The sequence below is a fragment of the Dipodomys ordii genome, unplaced genomic scaffold (assembly GCF_000151885.1).
Source record: "Dipodomys ordii isolate 6190 unplaced genomic scaffold, Dord_2.0 Scaffold10, whole genome shotgun sequence".
Classification (NCBI taxonomy): domain Eukaryota; kingdom Metazoa; phylum Chordata; class Mammalia; order Rodentia; family Heteromyidae; genus Dipodomys; species Dipodomys ordii.
Window position 1 is genome coordinate 9,813,986 of NW_012267226.1, and position 24,667 is coordinate 9,838,652.

General features: G+C 47.0%; 1 protein-coding gene across 5 annotated transcripts in view; it reads right to left on the reverse strand.

Annotated features, from left to right (window-relative positions):
* Nucleotides 1-1,239: 1,239 nt before the first annotated feature.
* The window catches only part of St3gal4 (ST3 beta-galactoside alpha-2,3-sialyltransferase 4), a 34,944-nt gene continuing 11,516 nt past the window's right edge, over nucleotides 1,240-24,667 (reverse strand). For 2 of the 5 annotated variants that reach the window (XM_013009853.1, XM_013009851.1), the window contains 10 exons: nucleotides 9,927-10,002; nucleotides 9,579-9,687; nucleotides 9,095-9,175; nucleotides 8,803-8,900; nucleotides 8,416-8,476; nucleotides 7,798-7,893; nucleotides 7,502-7,691; nucleotides 6,642-6,785; nucleotides 2,205-2,348; nucleotides 1,240-1,921 (listed from right to left, as the gene is read on the reverse strand). In XM_013009853.1, coding sequence (XP_012865307.1) covers nucleotides 1,835-1,921; nucleotides 2,205-2,348; nucleotides 6,642-6,785; nucleotides 7,502-7,691; nucleotides 7,798-7,893; nucleotides 8,416-8,476; nucleotides 8,803-8,900; nucleotides 9,095-9,175; nucleotides 9,579-9,687; nucleotides 9,927-9,942 — 1,026 coding nt within the window. In that variant the 5' untranslated portion in view covers nucleotides 9,943-10,002 and the 3' untranslated portion in view covers nucleotides 1,240-1,834. Of the gene's footprint in view, nucleotides 1,922-2,204; nucleotides 2,349-6,641; nucleotides 6,786-7,501; nucleotides 7,692-7,797; nucleotides 7,894-8,415; nucleotides 8,477-8,802; nucleotides 8,901-9,094; nucleotides 9,176-9,578; nucleotides 9,688-9,926; nucleotides 10,003-13,512; nucleotides 13,596-21,289; nucleotides 21,369-24,667 lie in introns of those variants that run through there. The other 3 variants (XM_013009852.1, XM_013009847.1, XM_013009850.1) reach the window with 3 other exon arrangements.

The following is a 24,667-nucleotide window of genomic DNA, read 5'->3' on the forward strand; positions in this document are numbered from 1 at the left end:
GTATCAGACAGTGGCTTCCATGCAAGGCAGCTGGATCATGTGTGCAGACAGCCCCTTTCAGCAGCTCTGGGCGGGGAAAGGACACTCCCTCGCGGACTCTCACGAGAGGCAGGCAGAAATAACCAGAGCTGAGATTCTCACACACACTCACAACCCCTGTTGAGGTCAGCAAGGCCTCTCCTCAGGACAAGGCCTGGACGACGGCTTGTCCATGTGAGTAGAGTGGGGGGATTTGAGGTGTTGACACTAAGGTCCTTCTGCCTTCCAGACTCCCCCTGCGCTCTAAGGCAAGAGCAGCTAGCAAAGCCGCCAGGCTTGTTAGACTGTGGGCAATTCCACTGCCTGGGCTGGTTCTCAGGAGTGCTCTGCAGTATTGGGTTGGTTGTTCTCTAAGCAGTTCCAACACTGCCAAGAACTGTGTCATCGCCTGTGCTGCCCCTCCGTATCAGTCCTGTCCTAGCCTGGCTTGTCTCAAAACCTCAAGACTATAGCTCTTTCCGAGAAAGCCAGGAACACAGCTGTGAGTTCTAATCCCTCGGGGCAGTTCCAACACTCCCTCCTGGCTCCAGATGTAAAGGAACAGCTGTGGGGGTGGCAAGAGGCCCAGTTGGCAGTGAAGCAGGGCCTGGAGGATGGAGAACAAAGGCTGGAGATGCAGGCAAACGACAGGGCTGTTAGGATTCTAGGGACCTGGGGCAATCGCATCCCCTGGCCTGGTGACTGGCTGAGAGACCTTGCCAAATCCCTCCAGCAATGTCCTCCACCCTGCTCACCCCAATTCTGGCGCCTGTGTTGCTGGCAGGACTTTCATGGGCTCCATTTTAATTCCCACTTAGTGTGAGAGCAGAGCCAGCTCTGTCTGACTCCGCCCCATCCTTAATATATGCACCTCCCCGAGTACAGTTTTGCTAATTAAAGAATGAGGGAAAGGAAGGAAGATGGAAAAGGATTCTCAGAGGAAGTCACCTCCATCTGGCCTCCTCTATCCTCCCTTCTTTCCTTCCCCTGAGAAATGTACCAGGATACAGGATGCCAGGTTGGGTGCCCACAGACAGGGCTACTCCAGACAAAGCTTGCTTGCTTGCTTTGCAAGGGTGGTAATTCACAACTAAACACCAAGCACCATCTCTGTAATAATGACTCCCCAAATGACTATGTCCTGCTCTGGTCCATCAAGCCTTCGTGCTGTCATGCCCCAACGAGATCCTCCCCAACCTGAAAGAATACAGGCCTTGTAACTGCTTCCGTTTTAGGAAAAAATATTTTAATGGTAGGTTTGAAACCTCTCTTCAAGCTGAGGTCCCCTTCTCGGTGGAACCCCCTTCCCAGTGCTCTTCCCATGCCTGCTGGGAGGTAGCAGCCCCTCTCTGGAGGACACATACCAATTCCCAATGCCTCCACCCTCCTGGGAGGCTAGCTCGGGGTCTGGGCCTTAGTTTGCCCATGACATGGAAGTTTTTATAAAAAGTGGGCAGAACACTGTACCCTGCCCCTTTTCTAGATGCCATGGGACCAGCCCACAGCACATTCCTACCCCTTAATTAAATAGCCCATTAAATAATCTCTCGGTGCTGGCAGAGAGCATTTGCCTTGGCAACAAGTCCTCTGCCTTGGCCGGGCTCTGAGGCCTCAGTGCCTCTACCCTGGCTGGATCCGGGCCCCACATGAGCAGCCAGGGGCATGGCCTCATTTCAGATCTGGCCAGTCTGCGACGCCCTCCCCCTCAGTGGAGGGTGAGTGTAAGTGGGTAGTGCTGGCACAAAGCACCCACACCGCAGATGGGGATCATCCAGGCAGCACAATGGGCAACCCACAGGCTTAAGGTCTTGCTGAGTCAGAAGTATGTGAGGTTCTTGACCGCTCCGATTTCCAGCATCCGCTTGATAGCCAAGGCCTCTTGGGAGACATTGTGGCCTGACCCCTGTGGATACAGCCGAGAAAGTAAGCTCAGGGGCTCTTAGGGACTTTTTTGCCTCAGCAAAGTCTCTCTGCCCCTCCCCATGGCCCCATATCTCTTGGGAGGTCTCTTTCCTGTGTCCGCTCTAGGATGAAAACAAACTATGTGGCCAAATATAGAGGATGCCTCAGTGCCAGTTCTGACTCTGAATGACCCTACTGCGAGCAGCTTCTGGGCCCCTGCACCTCTGGTTACCTGACCCCTAAGACCTATCTGGCCTAGGGAACTCCTAAGCAGGACCACTTACCGCCATGGACTTGAGTGTGATCTGTTCATAGTAGTGAATGGTCTGCTTCTTGTTGTAGGCATCTGGGTAGCCAAAGCCAGCAATGTGCACCAAATCACAGAGATGGAGGGCCAGGGTGATGGCCAATAAGCCTGTGGTCGGCTTCTGAGGGACAAAAGGTAGGAGGGTATTAAAAGGAATCCTGCTCTTTGCCTATCTTCTGGGCCTGTGTTCTGTAGCTGGAGCTCAGAGCCTTCCGTAGTCATGGAGATGTCCCTTACCCGCATGATCCAACAGGGCCTTAGGCCAACTGAGCATATGAGGGCAGCTGAGTGCAGCTGAGGAACTGAGTTTTTTGTTCTATGAAATTTTAATTTATTTGTTTGCAGAGCCGAGGGTGACACCCAGGGCCTCTTGCATTCTAGGTGAATTCTCTATCACTGGGCTATACCACCAACCCTAATTAAGTTTTAAATTTAAATAACTACATGTGGCTAGTGGGGACTGTGAGATTAATCTTGATGACCAACGTGACTGGGCTGAGAAGTGAGTTGCAGATAGGAGACAAGTAAAGCTCTGGGTATATCTGGGAGGATATTTCCAGAGAGGTTTAACCAAGTGGTGAGACTTGCCACAAATGTGGGCGGCACATGGAGGCTTGGGGCCTATAAGGAATAAAGGGGAAAAAGGAGAAAACCCACTAGTAGAAGCATTCTCCCCCGCCCCTCCTTTGCTTCCTGACCACCATGAGGTGAACTGCTCTACTCTAATGTGCCTTCTCCAACATCACTGAAACCAGAGCCAAATTAAATCCTTCCTCTCTTAAGTTGTTCATGTCAGGCACTCTGCCACAGCAACAGAAGTCTGACTAACAATAGCTTCCACACTAGATCTTACAACTTTAAACATCTTGGGGAAGGTCTGGGGTTCTAGTGAAAAAAACAACATCCAGTACAGGAAATATTACCATCTTAATGCTACCTACTGCTTTTGGAGTACGTGTCAGACACTGCATTAAATCTTAACATAGTATGATACATCATCACATCTATCCCTCTCCAAAACACAGGCAGACATTACCACTAGCTCCACTGGAGAACCTGAGGCTTTTGAATATTAAGCCATTTTCTCAAAGAAGGGAAGGCATCTGTCCTCTTCCAAAAGCGGGGCAGGGTGGGGGCTCTCAATCAGACAATCATATGCTCAGTGCCATCTGATCCTTCATGGATGGGCTCTGGTCTGTAAAGTGGGGCTGACCATCCCGTTCCCACCTCTACTGTACGCTAAAGACCCCACTTCCTCCACACCTGCTTTAGCCACAGGCATGGGCAACCTGATAAATAAACTTCACAAATCTTGACTTCCTCAGCTCCAATAACCAGCTTTTGGAGAACATGATCATCTGTCTGCTCCCATTTGGGAACCACTTCCAAGACTCAGCCAGGCCTCTTAAACCAGCTTTTCCCTGGCATTCCTTTTGAGCATCCCTGATGTCTTGTTTCTACCCCCTCATAGGCACTTTTCCTTACCCTTGGAGCTTTAACAGCCCAGTGCACTCTCTTCCAGTCTGGGCCACTTGCAAAACCTCACGGCCATCACCTCCTAGCCAGCTCTGCCTGGGTGCACTCCTCACACTCCCTCCCTACGTTCTTAGTAGTAGATAACTATAACACCACCTACCCCACTGTCCAAGCTAGAAATCTAGTATTGCTCATAAACTTCTCAATTCTTTTTCTTTGGGGGGAGGGGGTCAGTCATGGGGCCTGAACTCTGGGCCTGGGTGCTGTCCCTCAGCACTAAAGCTCAAGGCAAGAGCTCTACCACTTGAGCCACAGCACCACTTCCCATTTTCTGGTGGTTTACTGGAGATAAGAGGCTCATGGATTTTCCTGCCTGGGCTGGCTTTGAACCTCAATCCTCAGATCTGAGCCTCCTGAGTAGATTGGATTATAGGTGTGAGCCACCAGCACCCAGCTCAATATTTTTTTCATTTTCTGTGTTGATGGATTCTCCATTTATTCTCAGAGTTAACTATATCCCATGTGTCCTTAGATATGAGAATATGAACTTCTCATTTCTACCCATAGCACAGCGGCTGTGGGAGGCACAATTATGAGAGGACCCCAGTGACCCTCACTCTTGCATAACCTGTTCTCCTCCTAGGCATATGGAACCCAACAGGGTAAATATAGTTCACTATAAAATTTCACTTCATATGGCACCTTTGTTCATAAGTAGAAAGACTACCCCTAATCTAATCACTTGAGCCTCTAAATTTGGGTGTCATGATAAGAGAGGGAGAAAGACAGATACTTGAAGCATAAGAAAGATTTATCCTGCTGTTTCTGGCCTGAAGATGGAGGAGCCACACCACAAGCCAAAGATGCCCCCTTACCCAGCCCATGCCAGCAAGGACACAAGGACCTCACTTCTACACCCGGAGGAATCCAATTCTCTTATCAGTAAGAATAAGCTTAGAAGTGAAGTTTTCTCCAGAGCCTTCAGACAAAACCTCAGTTCTTATATTCAGCCTTGTAATACTTCCAAACAAAGACAGGACTATAAGAAAATGTGTGAATATTGTTTTAGGTCACTGAGCTTGCAGTAATTAGGCAACAGTAGAACATGAATACAATGTCAAGTCCATTACCTTCTCCCCTTTTTCCTTCCCCACTGCCAAGCGCTGGATTCAAGTCCTTGCCTTCTCTTAACTCCCTCTCCAGCCTTTACACCATCTTCATACCTCATCCATGGCATAAAAAGATCTCCTGTTGCCCCTTAACTAAGCTAAAACAACTTAGTACTGGAATTAGTGTTTGGCCTTGCCAAATGAAATGCTTTTCCCATCATAATTCTTCCAGGCGCAAGCCCAGTATCCCTTATTCTGGGAAGCCAACCACACCCAGACAGTTCAGCAGAAATCTGACTGTCCTCAGTTCCCTCCACACTTAGAACAACTCTATCACCCCACAGTGCTACCTGAAAGCTTCTACTAGACTGAGTCTCCTTGGGGCAAGGAGCATGCCTCACCTGTGGAGGCTGCAGGCGCTGAGTCTGGCATTGAGCAGGCATCCCACAGGCCATGTCGAGTAACAGCAAACATTCAAGAATAAAATCATTTACTCAAAACTTGGCACACACTGATTGAGAGGACACTATGTTCCATATCCATGATTGACATTATACATAATTAATTATCTTCTTGATTCTACAATGGCCTTAAAAGGTCAGTACTAATATTATCCTCACCATACATAGTAAGTAGTACAGAGAAAGAGTAAACAAATGCAGTAGTGGTGCTCACTAGACACTATGTTGAAAATGAGCTAAACAACTTGTGGGTAGGAATGGGAGGGAAAAACTGGGAGAGAGTGAGGGAAGGGGTGGCATTGTCCAAAAAGAAATGTACTCTTTATCTGGGTGCCAATAGCTCATGCCTGTAATCCTAGCTACTCAGGAGGCTGAAATATGAGGATCATGGTTCAAAGACAGCCCAGTCAGGAAAGTCCATGAGAGGCTTATATCCAACAAACCACCAGAAAATCAGAAGTGGCACTGTGGATCAAAGTAGTAGAACCCTAACTTTGAGTGAAAAAGCTCAGGGATAACACCCAGGTCTTGAGTTCAAGCTCCATGACACAGAGAGAGGGGAGAGAGAGGAAAGAGAAGAGAGAGAGAGGAGAGAGGAGAGAGAGAGACAGACAGAGAGAGAGAGACAGAGAGAGACAGAGAGAGAAAGAGTATTCTTTACGTGATTTATATAACTGAAACCCTTCTATACATCATACATCACCTTTATAAGAATAATACAAAAATTAAAAAGAGTCCTATTTGTGCCTGTTGATTTACCCCCTTCCTGTTCCTATCCTATCTAAGACATGTGGAGAAATATTTAGGAAGCCACCACAAAGCTTAACATACACCAACTGAAAACCACTGGGGCACTGAGAACTCAAAGCCATGACGCAGAACTACCATGCCTCCAAAAACTGGCACACCATTCCAAACCATGACATACAAAGCCGACTAGTGAAGCCGAGACTCTTCTAACCTAACTAGATCAATATGTCCCAAGATAAGAACACAGACTACATAGTTAATAGTAACTGCACAGACTCACACTGTTCCAAAGAGAGGACAGGGAATGTTCCAGCAGCTCCCAGTTTATAGAGACTGTCCAGTGTCTGCCAAAGCCATCCTCTAAGTCCAGCTCTTAAACTCTAATAGAGACCTTTCACTCATTCCCACTCTCAAGCTATCCAGTGGTTCCCTAAAGTATGTGTTCACTCTCTCTCCCTACAGCTGGTTAATCAACCTACCTTTGATTACAGGTGCATTCCTGAAGGTCAAGAGTGACTTGCTATCTCTTATCTGCCCCCACCTCAAGGGTTCTTCCACAGCTTCTTATCCAAGGCCCCCCACCCTTCAGGCCTGGCGTTCCTGTCAGTAGCCCATCACCTGTTTGATTTTGCGTGGTTGTTGTAGGGGCAGGCTCAGGAGCTTGTCAGCTGCAATCTCCATGAAGAAGGGGTTGAGAATCCGCACCTGTTTGGGGTTGACATCCCAGATGAGGGGAGGCTGTTTCCAGAAACCTTTTCGCACCTAGAGGGAAGAATTGGAATGGAGAGAGAAAATAATGAGTGGAGATTTGTTTCTTTTATCTAAACAGGTCAATGATCTTCAAACAAAGAAGGGGACCCTAGGAAAGAATGATGGTAAGGGAGAGGAAGAGGGAGAGAGAAAAAAGTGGGGGAGAGAGAAGGAAGGCAGGGGTACCCCTCAGAGTCCAGGTGATAAGATTAGAGTGTGGGGTCGAACCATTGCCCACTTCCAGGATATCCAGGCAAGGAAGTAGGGGCCCAAGTTTTAAACTGGCAAAAAACAAAAAACAAAAACCCCACACCAAACCTCCAGATGGGAAAATTCAGCCTTGGACCAGATGGGGCAGGCTCTTTCTGGGCACAAAAAGGGTGCCGAGCTTATTTCTAGACCGCCTGGGATGACTGCTGGAGAGCTGCTCCACTCCCAGGTTTCTTACACACATCCAGGCAGCCCTCAACTGTGGGGGAGGAGGCTCCTCCTCTGGCTGCCTCGGCCTGACCCCTGCAGGCTACAGGGCCAGCTCACTAGGACAGCTTATCCACAGCCCTGCAGGACACTGCCCTGGGAGGACAGCCTGAGGCGCTGCCTGCTGGAGTCTGATTCATGCTGTCCCCTCAGCAGCTCTTTAGGACTACAGACTGACACTGTGCAGGGGATCCTGACGCAGACAGTGTCCGGACATCTGGGTCTTTTCCTCCCACCTGCCCTCAATTTACCCGCTTTTTGTCACTCAGAATGGTTTCAATCCAGTGGAAGTCCATTGCCTTGAAAGCTACCAAGACCAGAAGCGTGTCTGGGTTGTTCTCCACTTTAGGGTCAAAATGGGCAGACTCCGGGTAGAAGAGACGCATGGTGGTCTTGGAGCCCACATCGCCCTCGTAGCCAGCCACTGGGGCATTGTTCAATCTGGAGCAGAAAGAGAATACTCATCACAATAGCCTCCAGGCTTGTCTTGGGTCCTGCCTGGGGTATCCAGTGCCCAAAGGGAAGTGGGAGGGAGGGTCATACGCACCTGATGACTACATCGTACTTGTTGATGGCCTCTCCCAGAGAGCTGTTCCGCAGCCGGTGCCCATTCCCCACCACCACACAGCGGCGGCACTTGAGACTGCCATGAGAAGAGAAGATCAAATCTAGCAGTAGCCCCTAACTCTCAGTGACTAGATATGCCTAGGGCCCATCTCAACATCACCCTTAGCCCGTGGTCCCTGTGGAACAGGCATGGCCAGGTGGTCCTGTTTATAATCCTGCAGCCCTAGGTCCTAAAGGGAGAAGCAATCGAGTAGAGAATGGCAGCGCAAAGAGGAGAAGGAAGAAGCAAGCGCTGAAAGCACCATATGAAACCCCACAGCAGAGCCCTCTTGCTGGCTGCCCAGGCTTGTCTGTTGCCATGGTGATACTCCTCAGCAGCATCTGCATGCTCTGGCACGTGGATGCCCAGGCTAGGATGCTGTGGGGAACAGCATATGTGTAGCCCCTGGAAAGAGGCAGGTTAGGAGGGAAGGTCAAATTGGCCCAGGGAACTAGTAGATAGGAGGCTCACTGGGATGGTACTAGGCCAGGATGCTTTGACCCTGAGTCAGGAAAAGGAGAAGGTACCCAGACTGGAATGGTAGGAGTGTCTCCTTACCTCTGGATACTCTCAGGTATGGAGTAGCTGGTGATAGCTAGCACCCGGAGGAGTAGGTCTTCTACAAAAAGAACAAACAGAAGCGACCAAAACAACAGTCATCAGCCTTCTGAAGGCTGCCTGCTTTGTTTCACCCTTCAGTACCTTTTCCCTCCTAACCCTAATATCTGAATATGGCTGAGGCATAGGGCCCAATTCATCTTCTCCCATGTCCCATTCTAGGTCCTTCACCCCCCAGTAGAGCAGACCCAGTCTCTGCCCCTCTCTAACCCTAGCTTGACACTGGACCTAGGTGTCTCCACTGTCTTTCAGGAAGAAGGACACGGATGACAAAGAACAAACAGTGTAGACAACATGAAGTCGTTCCTGAACTGGGCACAGACTTACCACTTCCCTTGGTCCCGTAGGGCAGCTCATAGGCAGATGGTGTCTTGACCCAGAAATAGTCCTTAAGCTGCAGGAAGAGGGGATGATCTCGGGAGTGGCTACACAGGGTGCGAATGAAAGGGGGATTAATCTAGATGCCAGAAGAAGGCCAAACCTCTGACTAATGTTGCATGACCTTTCCTTTTCTCCGCAGCCTCACCTAACCCATTTCCTCAAGCCAAGCCAGCACTGAGACTGAACTTCTTAATCACCTGTCCCTTCTGTCCCTCCCTCCTCATCCTCATGTGCTTACTTGCCAAAGATCTTAGAGGCCTTCCTCTCTGCCTCACCCTGAAAGCACGGCTCCTTCTTCTCCGGGATGGGAAAATAAAAACTGGAGACAGAGAAAGAGAGGAGGGAGCCCCCATCAGAGCTAAGATCCCCAAGGCCAGCATCCCAGGCAGCCTCCAGCTCCCCATGACACACAGTTTCCAGGGCACTGGAGGGACTTGTAGAGTGACATCTTCTCCGTCCAAGTACTACGCTGAACACAAATCATGGAGGGACCAACTCTTCCTGCCCTGCCACACCCCTTATGGAGGAATTATCCAGACCCTCTCTTATCTAGCTCCATCCACCCTCACAGAATGACTCTGCCAAGTAGTTGTGAGAGGAAAAAATCAGGCCCTGGCTCTCAGAACACTGATGCTCTGCCAGGCCCCCTGTCTGACCAGATCCTCTGCCTGCATGTCTCTGAGAAAGAAGAAGCAATGGAAGGACACAGAAAGCGCACTCACAGCTCAATGTATCTGTCTTCTCGGGAGATGGAATACCACACCATGACAACCAGGACCAGAGCCAGCATGGCCAGGAGCTTCCAGCCTGCAGGGCACATGCACAGAGGAGCTAGAGGCAGAAACAGGCAGGTACAGCCCCAGTCCACCTTCTCCCCTTGCCCTGTTCCGAGCCCTCCACCCCCAGCAGAGCAGACCCAGTCCTCTCCTGGGACTGGGATCTGCTATCCTTCAGAAAGAAGATAGGTCTCTGGCTCCCACTCCCCCACCCCCGAGGGTCCCAGGTACTGCCGAGGCCAGCTTCTGGAGGGGCCCTCCTCCAGCATGGGGAAGCCCCTGGACCACACTCACGGGACTTGCTGATCATGTTCCTCAGCAGGTAGCAGGGTTCCTGGGCAGAACTGTCATCCCGGCTGCCTCGGGCCACCTAGGAGGTAGGAGTCGCAGGTGTCTGTCTAGTTGGCTCCACCAACACCTACCTAGGCACTGGAGCAAGCTATTCCCTTGCCCCCCCCTTTCCTCCTCCAGGAAGCACTATAATCCTAGCTACTCAGGAGGCTGAGATCTGAGGATCATGGTTCAAAGCCAGCCTGGGTGGGAAAGCATGTGAGACTCTTATTTACAATAAACTATTCAAAAAAAATGCTGGAAGTGGTGCTGTAGCTCAAGTGGTAGAGCACTAGCTCAGGGACAGTGCTCAGGCCCAGAGTTCAAGCCCCAGGACCAGAAAAAAAAAGAAGGGAAACTGAGGTTCCAGCTCTCAAAGATTAGGTCTTAAGCGAGACCTGCCCACTTGAGCCTCACTATGGGGTCCCTCAGCATCATTCCACATTTTGACCCAGGACAACTCAGATCAAGAAACAAGTGAGTGCCTCTGCTTTGACGTGAAAGTTAGGCTAACAGTACCAGAGCCTGATTCATATCTTAGCTAACTGTAGGTTGTCTACTTTTCATCATCTAGAGCATCGCTGAGTTTAGCCACTTCCCTCCACTCATTGGTAATCTCCTGAGACTCCAGCTGGGGCCAGATACTGGGGAGGGATGGAAGATGGTGCTTCTCAATAAAGAAATGTCAGAGATTCCCCCTTCCTGAGCCTCTCACAGTAGGTGGCACCCTGCCACTGAGATACACATCACACGCACACACACACAACCACACATACACACACACACCACTGCTTTGAGTTAACTCCCCCGACAGTTCTACTCTCCCACAACAACCTCCAAGTCATTCTCCACTTACAGAGCTCTCCTCATTGCCTTTGTAAGCTGCCTCCTGATCTGCAATTAGCTTAGTTACTTATGCCTCTGCTCTCTGTCTGAACCTATTGGAACAGAAATTCTGTGGGGAGCTGGGCACTGATGGCTCATGCCTGTAATCCTACTCAGGAGGCTGAGATCTGAGGATCGAGGTTCAAAGCCAGCTCAGGCAGGAAAGGCCATGAGATTCTTATCTCCAATAAACTACCAGAAAACCAGAAGTGGTGCTGTGGCTCAAGTGGTAGAGCACTAGACTTGGGCTGAAGAGCTCAAAGTTCAAGCCCAGAATTCAATCCCCATGACTGACAAAAAAAAAAAAAAATCTATGGGAATCAAAATTAGGTCCATTCTATTCCCAGTTCAAACTTCCATCTCCAGTGTGCTGCCTGGAACATGCACAACCCATGTCCTTCTCTGACCCTGTTCCCTGGGTTGCCAGGCTGGGAAGTCAGTCTAACAAATCCTTACTGGCCCAAATACATTTATCAGGGTCAGTAACTTGGGCAGCACAAGGGCTCTACTTAGAAGTGAAACATCTTTGACCCCCTGAAAATGTACAAAATCTTTGGCTCCCCTGAAGATTGTAAAGTCAGAATCTGGATTTGAATGTGAGCTACATTCAAGTTTAAGCTCTTGTCAGAGAGCATTCTTGACAATGGTTGAACAGTATTTTAAAGGAGTTTCTGGTTCATAAACTTAGCAATGTCAGGTTCATTGGCCTGTTCCAGCCTAGAATTTGTGTAAGCACCCCAGGCAGTTCTAAGGTGCAGCCAGGTGGAGAACTACTAGGCTGGGTGATCTCAAAAACAGATTTCTCTTCTTGAACTTTGATGGGCTCATTTTGATTCAAGAATGTGGGTTGAGCTCTAACCAGCTCCCTGTGGGCCCTGCTGCTTAGCTGGAATCACACTTGGAGTTAACAAAGCTTGGAACATAGATCTTTCCATCTCTAACAGTTCATAACTTTATCAACTACACTCTCCTCCCCCCTCCCTCTCACTGTATCTCCTTGTATATCATCAGTAGGTCACAACATTGACTGCACAGTGCATTGATTTGAGGACTTTAAAATATCCACATATGTTGATCCCCTCATCAAGGCACAATGCCTAAGTGCCGCTTCCTATTTATATAAAATAATGTACATACTGAAACAAACTCCAAGATATGGAAACAAAAGACTTTTTTTTTAGTTTTTGACGATTCAGTCTTCTTTGCCTTATCTATGGTGTATTCACGGGTATATCTTCAGGAAGGTGGGGGAGGGCACAGAACTTGAGGGAGAAAGGGTGAAAAAGCACAGCAGTGGAGCTCACTGGACACTGATGAAAATGAGCTATTCAACTGGTGGGTGGAGAAGGGAGGGAGGGACAGGAGAGAATGAGGACAGAAGACACTGTACTAAGGACATATACTTATTACCTGACTCGTGCAGTTGTAATCCCTCTGTACATTACCTCTATAATAACAATAAAGTAAATTATTTTTAAATGGTGAATATTTTTAAAAAAGGTAATGGCATATGATTAAAATATTGGCTTATGATGTCAAAAATAACACTTTTAAAATTAAAGAACGATTTGTGTTTTATTCATTAGAGATTCAAACACCAATAGTAAAAAGCAAAACAACAAAAACTACCTCTTCTGTAATTCTAACATCAACCAAAATGGAAAATATGGCATACAGTAATTTAAAGACAACTACTAAGCCTCATTCTAGCCCCAGCTTTGAGAGAAGAGATTTTTGACAGTTAAGACCCAGTCTGGGACCAAAAAATAAATAAGCAACCCTTTGGTGTTGAAAGTGTGGATCAGCTGGCAGAGTGCTAGCTAATAAGCAAAAGCTTCAGGTCTTCAGGTACCAAGTTCAAGTCCCAGTCTTGGACCAAAAAGAAAAAAAAGAGACGGGATAGGACGGGCCAGGATGGGACAGGACAGGATGGGAAAACAAAGAGAGAGGGAGAGGGAGAGAGAAAGGAAGGAAGGAAGGAAGGAAGGAAGGAAGGAAGGAAGGAAGGAAGGAAAGAAAGAAAGAAAAGAAAAGGGTGAGCAACGAGCTCAGACAAAGGCAATCAAACAACTACCCCTGACTTCTTTGCTAACACAGGTCTGCATCAGCATGTCTTCATTTACAAAGGGAGCTAGTGCTATGCTAAGCAGACTGCTAGTCTTAAGAGTTTGCTCCAAGATGCACACTCAGGGATTTAATGGGTGTATCCCTGTCCCTCGTTGGGCCAAACCAAGAAGATTGTGCCATGCGGGGGCGGTCCAGCTGTATAGCACTTCTTGGGTTATTACAAGAACAACCTGTAGGGCTGGGAAGGTAGCTCCGTGGTAGAGTGCTTGCCTTGCATGCATGAAGCCCTGGGTTCGATTCCTCAGCACCACATAAGCAGAAAAAAAGCCTGAAGTGGCACTGTGGCTCAAGTGGTAGAGTGCTAGCCTTGAGCTGAAGAGCTGAGGGACAGTGCCCAGGCCCAGAGTTCAGGCCCCACAACCGATAAAGAAGGAAGGAAGGGAGGGAGGGAGGGAGGGAGGGAGGGAGGGAGGGAAAAAGAGTGAGAGAGAAAAGGAAGCAAAGGAACAACCTGTAGCCTTCTCCCCCACTAGCTGTCCCACATGCTTGACCCAGTGCCTGCATACAAAAGGGCAGGAGAAAAGTCACAGGAGGGTACCTGGGTTCTACTGCCCATATCTGCTCCATCCATTGTTCAAGGTTCAGCAACTTCTCCCTAAAAGCAGCTACGAAGGAGACCGGCTCACACAACTTGCAAGGAAAGCTGACTCCAGACAGGAAGGAAAACTCCCGATACTTTGCCCAGAATCAAGGTGTCCCTGGCTAAGTTATCTGGTGAGTCCTACCAGGGGACTTGCCCAAGGGCAGAACCAGGGACACCAGGTGAGGAAGTGAGGCCCAATGGAGCAAGAGCCACATTTCATGCTGGACTGCCCCCATGTCACAGTACAATATGCAGCAAGCACTCAGCCTTGACCTGCTGCACCAACAGGGAAATAAGTAGACCACAACACACATGCACCTGTTAAGACTCATAAACCAGAGCCCCAGTAGATCACACCTGAAATCCTAGCTACTCAGGAGGCTGAGATTGGAGGATCACGGTTCAAAGCCAGCCTGCGCAGGAAAAGTCTGTGAGACTCTTATCTCCAATAAACCACCAGAAAACTGGAAGTAGCTCTGTGGCTCAAGTGGTAGAGCACTGGCCTTAAGCTGAAGAGCTGAGGGACAGTGCCCAGGCCCAGAGTTCAAGCCCTACACTGACAACAGAAAAACAAAACCAAAAAACAAACAAACAAAAAAACTCATATACTATTCCTCTCCCAAATTCCTCTACATGAACACTCATCCAGCCCTAATACCTTCCCAGAATCAATTCTGATCAATGATCTTATCCCTTTTCCCTGTGTCTCTTATCTCATTCCTTCTGTTTTTTATGGTCTGATGGTTTTTTATTTTTTGTGTTTGGGTTTTTTTTTTGAGACAAGGTCTTACTATGTACCCCTGGCTAGTCCTGAACTTGTGATCCTCCTTCTCAGTCTCCCCAAGACTGGGATTACAGGAATGTACCACCACACCTGGCTTCTCAATTCTAACTTATCAACATTCTCCACTCTCCTTCAAAGCAACTCTTCTGCTTCCGCTCCTTAGCTCCCAGAGCCTCTGCCTGTCCTCATCTCTTTATGTGCTAGGTTTCCTCATTTCCCACTCTGCTGTCCACCTCCACATGCTCCCTCCTCCCTCATGTTTATGCAGAAATTGCTCTTGTAGAGGCCATCTTTGCCCTTCTAATCTCTACACTCTATCTTACTCTTCCTCATTTACCATGCCTTCTTCTTGGCTTCTAGTCAAGGGTATCCAGTATTCATAGGCCCTGCTTATACCCCTCTTTAAATGCTGGACCCTAGAACTATCTTGCATTCCTTCCACACTGAGAAGTAAGCCTGCAGCTATAATAAATGCCTGAAAACCAGCTTTGGAACTAGTATGGAGAAAGATAGGAAGACTTTGGAGGTACAGGTTGGATTGAGTAAAGTGGAGCATTAGGGTTGTTCTGGTGAAGACTAGGAGGAAGAGAATTGTAGGAAATGTCTGAAACTTCTTAGAGAGGACTTAAGTGGCTATCATTGAATACAGGTAGAAACAGCTAATAAGGGTCATTCATTTTGGTGAGTTCTCAGATGGTATTGAAAACTGAGTAAAAAACAAATCATCCTGATTACAAGGTGGTAAGAACTTGGATGAATTGTGCCTAGGCCCCAAAAGTTTATAGGAGGCAGAAATAAAGAACAGTAAACTAGGAGCTGCATTGTGGATTCTTTGTTTTGTTTTGTTTTCTCGGTCATGGAGCCTGAACTCTGGGCCTGGACGCTGTCCCTCAGCTCTTCAGCTCAAGGCTAGCACTCTACCACTAGAGCCATAGCACCACTTCCAGATTTTTCTGCTTATGTGATGCTAAGGAATCAAACCCAGGACATCACGCATGCAAGGCAAGTACTCTACCACTGAGCCACCTTCCCAGCCTGCATTATGGATTCTTTTAACTGTCCCCAGTAAAATGTGGAAAGAACTGATTTTGAAGAGTAATCTATATTTAAAAGGAAGCAGAGCTTGGGGATTTGAAGGATTCTCAGACTGGCTGTGGTAAGAGAATGGAAAGGAAAACAAGGGCATGGCCAGTGGCCAGATGATAAGGAAGTCTTTCCCTCTATTGGACAGGGGGAACCCGGGGCTATTCATCAGGACCCAGAGAATGACCACAAAGCCTTTGGAGATTGCTGGCACTGCCCCTCCCATCATATACCCAGAATGCCAAGCCTAGAGCGTAAGAAATATGTCAGAGAAGAGATCCAGGGCATCCAGGGGACCTCAGAGCTCACTGCCAGGGCTTTCCAAGCCTATACTCCAGGTGGGTGCCAGTGGCTCAAGCTTGTAATCGTAGCTACTCGGGAGGCTGAGATCTGAGGATCACAGTTCAAAGCCAGCCCAGGCAGGAAAGTCTGTGAGACTCTTACCTCCAATAAACCACTAGAAAACCAGAAGTGGCGCTGTGGCTCTAGTGACAGAGTGCTCGCCTTGAGCTAAAGAGCTCAGGGATGGCACGCAGGCCCATACTCCCACCATTCCCATCTGCCAACTGCCCCATCTAATGCTCAGGGTACAGCTTAACCTGTCACACCAAAAAGAGCCATAATAGGCCCTGGTGCTAACTATATGCACATAGGATGCAAGATTTGTAGAGGTGTGGCTTCTTCTAGATTTCAAAGGACGTCATGGGCAGCCTGAGGCCCTAACAGAAGTAGAACCACCATATAGAAGCCCAAATGGGGCAATACCCAGCAGAACTCTCCCCTCTCCCCAAGTGTCCTATGCCTTGATGAGACCAGCTAGGCACATGCCATCCACGGGGCCTCAGCACTTGCTGTTTGCTTGGCCTGCAATGCTTTTCTCTCATCCATGGGCTTAGCTTTCTACTCACCCAGCAATTTACTCACCTTCCCAGCAACAATTCCCAGTACTCCTAACATTACTGATCTTCCTCCCCTACTTTCAAAAGATGTTCTTGTTTTGCTTACCGTTATATCACCAATGCTTAGACTAGTAGTGCCTGGCACACAGTTGGCTCACAATATGGAGTTGTGGAATTAACAAATGGATCAACGCATTAGGACATTGTTGCCATAGTACAAATGGAAACAAGCAGTAAGACTAGCTCAGGTCCCCTCCAGTGCTTCTTGTGTAGCTGCTGATGGGCACTGGCTAGAGGCATTGTACAGTATAATCCCAACAGGCCTGGGGGAAGGAGCTGCCCTTCTCCCAGGCTCTTTAGAGACAGCAGAGGGCACAGAAATCAACCAAATACTTCAAGGCCATCAGTGGGAGGCCCCCAAGCCATCAAGCGAAGAGGAAAATGTGGGCACACTTCCCTCTACAGCCACAAAGCTCTCTCTGTTACCAGCCCCAACATCTAAGCTCAGCAGACTTCTGCATAGAAACACTGTATCATACATTTGATCAGCTGCCAGTCACTGGACACCATAGGGGGCAACTGAAAGTCAGACTTCCGGTGTCTGCCCAGAGGGCCAGAGGCTCTGATTTTCATGAATTCTAAGGGTTAAAAAGCTGTAGCGCCTGTGATAAGGTGGTAGTCTGCAGGACAGGCCAGATCCAGAATAAATAAAGAATTTCAGTGCCAAAATGGACCTGACCCAGGGTCTGGGCTAGGGGACTAGGATCCAGACCATCACCAGCAGTGCCAGTTCCTAACCCGTCTGGTCCCTAGCTTGCATCAGCCCTCCTCTGCCCACATAACCGCTCCAAGCTAGGTGACTACTGTGTAGCTGCAATGTAGTTGGCCCACAATGACACATATTTTAAGTAGAAACATCCACTGATTTCAAGGACTTAGGGGGGGAAAAAAAGGAAGAAATATTACCTTCATAATTATTTTATATTGCTCTCACATTCAAATGGTAATGTTGGGGTTAGGGATTTAGCTCAGTGGAAGAGTACTTGCCTGGCAAGTAATATTTGGGCTGTATCATACCTCTATACTTACTTTGGGCTAATTTCATATCTATATTTTTTTTGAAAATATAGTTAAATTAAAATGGTTTAAAATATTTTTAAGTGACATAACAGGATTTGAACTTGGAGGCTTGTACCTGCTCAGCTTGCTTGCTTATCTAGTTCTCAACCACTTTGAGCTATATCTCCAGCCTAGCTTTTTGCTGGTTCTTTTGGATGTGGAATCTTGTAGAGTATTCCGCCAAGTCTGGCTTTAAACTTCAATCCTCAAAATCTCAACCTTCTGAGTAGCCAGGATTACAGGCCATCAGAGCATGGTAAAAATGAATTTAAAATGGCTTGTAGTTCCCATTCTATTTCTAATAGGACAGCACTAGGTGAGACAATCTGAAAGACCCCTCCTAGCCCTGTCTAGGAGGCAAGGCCATGCTCAGCTTCAAGTACTACACTGCAGGGTGGGTAAAAATTGACTTGCTTCACGGGCTTCAATCCCAAAAGACTCACAGGGGTCTGAGATATCTGGGGAAGTGTCCTGCTCCTGCTGACTTACAGGCAAGTCCTAAGGCCTTACATATCAGAGTCCCCAAAAACCCTGCCAACCAAGCACCAGTCGCTAATGCCTGCAATCCTTTTTACTCAGGAAGCTGAAATCTCAAGATCATGGTTCAGAATCAGGCCCAGCAGCAAAGTCCTTGAGACTGTTATCTCCAAGTATGCAGCAAAATGCCTGAAGTAGAGATGTGCATCACATGGTAGAGAAGCAACTTTGAGCAGAAAAGCTAATGGACAGTGTCCAGGCCCTGAATTCAAGCCCCAGTAACAGTGCCCTCCTCCCCCACCCAAAAAAAAAAGCCAACAAAGCAGAACAAAAAAAAAAAAACTTTCTTTCTCTGTCCCCATGCCTTGGGACCTCCTGAAGCCCCAAATATAGACATGTAATTAAAGATGACAATGCCCCTTGTCAATGGGTTCAACTGCTTTTCTGGCTTACACCAGCCTCTTTTCCTGAGCCTAGTATCTTTTTTTAAAATTTAATTTTATTTGTGAACATACTGTACAGAGGGGTTACAATTACATGGGCAGGATAATGCGTACATTTCTTACCAAGCATTGCATCCTCCTCCTTTGTTTACCCTTCACATCCCTTCCCAGCCTCCCCCCTCCCCCCAATCCCAATCCTTCTCCTTCCCCCCCCTTCCCCCCCCCCCCACCGACGTTGTAAAGCTCGTTTTGTACATGACAACTTGTACTTCTCATTGTTGCAACAGGTCCACCTGTATCCTTAAACAACTGGTTTTTCCCCATCTCCTCCACAAGTTATACTGACATCAAATATAGTGAAAGCAGGGGTTATACTGTGGGGGAGGGACATACAAAGCAACAAAGAGATAATCTTATAAATGCATTAGAAACACATGCATGAAAGAAAAAAACATTAAAATACATATCTAAGGGTTCATTTTCCTGACATCATATTATCTGACCTTTTCCGCTTGACTCATACATATACTAGATATTGCAAATAAGGGAAACCATGGGACCTATGTTTCCTTGGGCCTTGAGCCTAGTATCTTGCTCCAGTGCCTGCAAAGTTTCTTCTCCAACACCTTCTACAGCTTACATCAGCTCACTTGGGTAAATAAATGGATCAGATTAAAGTAGTTCCCAGAGCATTCTCTTCAGAATTATCCTGGAGGCCAGCTGCTGGGACTGACTCCTTCCCCTACCCCCACCCATCTGCCAGATGTTACAATGCCTAACTCTGTGTCTCCTAATTGATAAAAAGAGCATAGCCCCTCCCACCGTTTCCACAAGGTGGTGATTAGATAAGAGTAAGACTCACAGAGGAGGCTCAATTGTATACAAAATGCAATCTTAATATTCCAACAGTGCAAAATGTGGGAAACATGCAAATATCCTTTAAAACATCTCAGCCAGGTATTGGTAGCTCACATCTGTAGTCCTAGCTACTCAGGAGGCTGAGATCTGGAGAATCAGTTTAAAGCTAGCCCAGGCTGTGAGACTCCATCTCCAACTAACCAGTAAAATACTGGTCTACAGGTATGGCTCAGGTGGTAAAGTGCCAGCTATGAACAAAAAAAGCCCTGCATATCACAAACAAACAAACAAAAAACCCATCATTTTTTATCCATCTGCCTACAATTAAAAAGAAATAAGGAAGGTGGCTCAGTGGTAGGGTGCTTGCCTTGCATACATGAGGCCCAGGGCTCGACTTCTCGGCACCACATAAGCAGAAAAAAGCCAGAAGCAGAGCTATGGCTCAAGTGGTAGAGCGCTATCCTTGAGCTGAAGCACTGAGGGACAGCACCTAGGCCCAGAGTTCAGGCCCCACGACCAACATGGAAGTTGCCCCATGAAAGTTAGAATGTGTTTGTGACTTTAACTAAGCATCTATCCCACAGTACTGTGAAATTTGGGAAATTGTGTAAACACTTAATCACAATAAAAAAAAATTGAAAAGAAAAGAAAAGAAAGAAGACTGTGAACTTTGAACTACATACACACTCATGATTGTTTATAGAACTATGGAAATCCTAGATGACACCTAAGCATTCCTCAAAGGTAAGAATCTGAGTTTGTGCAACCCCATCTGCACACAAAGACCCTCCATTTGAGAACAGAGGCTGGGCAGAAATAGAGGTCAAAGACAATGACTTCACTTTTGGGTCCTCATCGGGGCAGGCAGGGATGGATGGTGTTACAAAGGTTAGGGAGGAGCAGGTGCTAGTGGCTCACACCTGTAACCCCAGCTACTCAGGAGGCTGAGATCTGAGGATCACAGTTCAAAGCCAGCCCAGGCAGGAAAGTCCATGAGACTCTTATCTCCAATAAACCACCAGAATCAAAAGTGGCACTGTGGCTCAAGTGGTAGAGTGCTCGCCTTGAGTTGAGGAGCCAAGGAACAGCGCCCAGGCCCAGAGTTCAAGCCCCACAGACCAAAAAAAAAAAAGTTGGGGAGTGTAGAGCTGGTTGGGACCAGCCTCCTCTCCTCCTGGCCACAGCAGGAGCCTCCTTACTCTCCCATCCATCTCGGTGACAACAGCCTGCTTCATTTCCATTGGAGCAGTTATACCATGTGGTCTCCAGTACTTTGAAGAAAGCAGGGACTTCTTGTGCCCCACAGTGTCTCTTAACATTATACTGAATGCTTGGTACATAAGTAATTAACAAATATCTAGATGAATAGATATGTGAATTATTATCTACTCACTCAGCAAACAAGCAGAGGAACTATGAACAGAAAATTTCATCAGGTCCTTCTTTTGCAAAGACCTGGGACACATAAATGTACTGGGGCCTTGCCAGAGGTTCACACTGGGATCTAGCAGGGGCAACAAAGACCTCTACTATCTCTCCTCACAAGGACACCCTTATCGACAGACAGACTACAGTTTCTGAAAAACTGGCCGTTGCCACCTCTGACTCAGCTTAACCACCATCATCAGCTCCAGGGGTGGAGGCAACACCAGGAGACCATGTCACATAGGCAAACTCCAAAAAGCCAAGGAGAGCTCCCAGGAAAAATCCTCTTCCTCATTTGCTCAAGTCAGCCAGCGTGGGATAAAATGCCAGGGGTTTAAAGTACCATTAGCAGTAAAAAGGGAAAGGGACTCAGAAAGACCTGCGATCCAATTTGGACTCTCAGAGCCTCAGATTCCTTTTATAAAATAAGGGTGCAGAAGTAAGTTCTTCAAGGTGTCGTGAGCCTGCAGACCATAGCTTCATACTAGCCTGACACAGCACAAGCATTCAGCCCCTGGGACATGACAGTGTCAGGTAGCCCTGGCTTCTCCTGGCAAATGGCAGCTTCTGCCCCATGCCAGACAAGCAGTTCTTCCACCACAGCATCTCCTCTCCATTCCTACCCCTCCCACAACCACACTCACCCGTCTTCTTGGCTGCTTGACTATACGCAATACACAAGCTTGCAGCTTCCTGGGCGACAGAGAGGCACTGCCACCCAGACTCTGCCCACACTGAGCACAATCCACCTACTGGCCCAGACTCAAGGGCACACTGGTGGGGTGGAGAGAGGCGGAGGGAAGTGGGGAGGCGGTAGCACTGGGAAGTTATTCTCACTCTGTCTTTCCAGGTGCAGGACCTTGTAGAATCCAGACCAGAGTCTCAATGTTGCCCTCTCCTGAGAGGCACCCTCTGCTCAGGGAGTCCAGAATAGACCCTTCCCAATCCATAGTGGTCCACAATGCTCAGGGTTTGAGCTCTCAACAAGTCACAGACAACGTGTATGGTCCACAGTACTAACATATACTAGTTCTTAACTCAGAAAGAAGTCAATGAATCAAGGGAAAAAGCAAAGGACACAATTTGATCTAGCAATGCAACCTCTAGCTACATGAATACCCACCAAAGAACTGAAACCAAGACCTCAAAGAGCTATTTATACACCCATATCCATAGCAGTATTAGTCACAAGAGCTAAAATGCAGAAGCAACATAGTATCTTCAGAAGGATAAGAGGACAAGCAAAATGTAAGGTACGCACACAATGGAGAATTATCTGTTATAAAAGGGAAATCCTGGCACTTGCTACAAAATGAATGACCCTTGAGGGAGGACACTGTGCTAAGTGAAATAAGCCAGTCATGGAAAGACAAATGCTCTGTAGTTGCATTTACAGGAGGTGCACAGAACAGTCAAAATTGCAGACAGAAAGTTCAGTGGCCGACAGAAGAAGATGGAGGAGGGCAGAAAAAATGAGGAGTAGTTTAAAAGTTTCAGTTTTACAAAATGAAGAGTTCCGAAGAAAGACAACTATAATGATTACACATTGTGAATGTACTTAATGTTACTAAAAACTATGCACTTAAAACTGGTTAAGAGGGGGGAGGGGGGAGGCTGGGAAGGGATGGGAAGGGTAAACAAAGGAGGAGGCTGCAATGCTTGGTAAGAAATGTATGCATTATCCTGCCCATGCAATTGTAACCCCTCTGTACAGTTTGTTCACAAATAAAATAAAATAAAATTTAAAAAAAAAACTGGTTAAGATGGGCTGGGAATGTGGCTTAGTGGTAGAATACTTGCCTAGCATGCATGAAGTCCTGGGTTTGATTCCTCAGTACCACATAAACAGAAAAATACAGAAGTGGCGCTGTGGCTCAAGTGGTAGAGTGCTAGCCTTCAGTACAGAGAGGCTCAGGGACAGTGCCTCAGGGACAGTGCCCAGGCCCTGAGTTCAAGCCCCAGGATTGGCAAGGAAAAAAAAATTGATTAAGATGGGGGAAGAGAAATAAGAAAAGGTGATAGGATGAGCAAAGTAATATGTATAGAAATATCATAATAAATCTCATTGTACAATTAAAAATTCAAAGACAGTTACAATGGAAAATACAATGACTATATAGTTTACCATAATAAAAAAAATCAGAGCCAGGTGCCAGTGACTCATGCCTGCAGCCACAGGCTACAACACACACACACACACACACACACACACACACACACACACAGTATCAGGAAGCCTGGTATAATCCCAACACTTGGAGGAAGAGACACATTCGCAAATTCAAAGCCATCCTGGGCTACATAGTTTAAAAAAAAAAATCTTGTCTCAAAAGGAAAAGGGAGCAAGGGAAGAAGCAAGGAAGGAAGGCAAAAACGAGAAGAGAGAAGAAAATCCAAGATGCCAGGCACCAGTGGCATCTACTCAGGAGACTGAGATCTGAGAATCATGGTTCAAAGCCAGCCTGGGCAAAAAACGTTCCCTTGACACTCTTATCTCCAATTAACCACACAACAACCAGAAGTAACACTGTATCTCAAGGCGCTAGCCTTGAGCACAAAGAGGCTCAGGGACAGCGCCCAGGTCCTGAGTTCAAGCCCCATGACCACCCAAGAAAAGCAAAAAGAAAAAGCAAATTCAAGTGAGCAGCTGGAGGTGGAGCTCAGTGGTGGAATGAATGCATGCTCAGCATGTGAAAGTTCCTGGAATCAATCCCCAGAATTAAAAAACAAAAAAAAAAAGAACAAAACAAATCAGGGAAATAAGAAAAACAAAGCACCCCAGAAAGTAAATCACAGATTAAATCCAAACACCTAAAAGACATGAAAAGATACCAGTGATCAGGGAAGCATATGAAACCTGAGGATCATTTACCACACACTGCTGGTGGAAGTGCAGTTCACACAAGGCTTCACAAGGCCCTGAACAGTGTCTAGCAAGACTGAAGACATTATACAACCTACAGCCTGACAAACCTATTTCTAGGTACACCTCAGACTGACCTTCCCTGTACACAGATACCACACTCAAAGGATGTTTAATTAGCATTGCTGCCATAGCAAAACATGGCAACAACTAAAATATCCTTAATTGAATATGATACAGCCATTTAAACAGAAGATAACCATATAGACCAATTTGAAAATACGTTAAAGTGTTATGGAAAGATAAAGCTGGAATAGCCAGGCACTAGTGGCTCACACCTGTAAGCCTACCTATCAGGAGGTTGAGATCTGAGGATCACAGTTCAAAATCACCCAGGCAAGAAAGTCCGTGAGACCCATTTCCAATTAACCACTAGAAAACTGGAAAAAGAGCTGGCTTAAAGTGGTAGAGCATTAACCTTGTGCAAAAAAAGCTCAAGAACAGTGCCCAGGCCATGAGTCCAAGCACCATGATCAGAAAAAAAAGATAAAATAAGAATAAATAAAAAACAACATTATGTCTGTCTCTGCAAACTGTATATGCAAACAGAGGTTAGGAACTGGAAGCTATGACTGAAAAAGCCAAGGGAAAGCACCTGGGCCTGAGTCAAAGCCCAGTAATAGCACATACACATACAACAAAGAAGAGATGAATATGTATGTACACACATGCACCCATATATATTTGAGTAATCAAGTCCAGGGCCTCATGTGCATGCTAGGCAAGTTCTACCACTTTTCTATTTCTTAAAGGAAAAAGTCTGACCTAATATGGAAAAAAAAGTTCACATTTGTTATTTTGATAATCTGGCCGACTAACCCAGGCCTCTGATACAAATGATATGCTTAAAATATTTTTTATCTTGAACAGAGGGATAGAGAGTTGGAGGGAATGTGCATTTAGAGGCCCTGAGTTCAGGCACCACCAAAAAAAAAAAAAAAATTAAAGACCACACAAGAAAAAAATAATATATTTGCCACGCAAAATTTACAGGAGGTGTTGGAGGCGAGGCCGTGGAGCACCCGCCAGTGGGCGAAAGCACACGTCAGATACTGAGCTGGGAGTCCACACTCCGGACGAAAAATAAAAATATACCTAG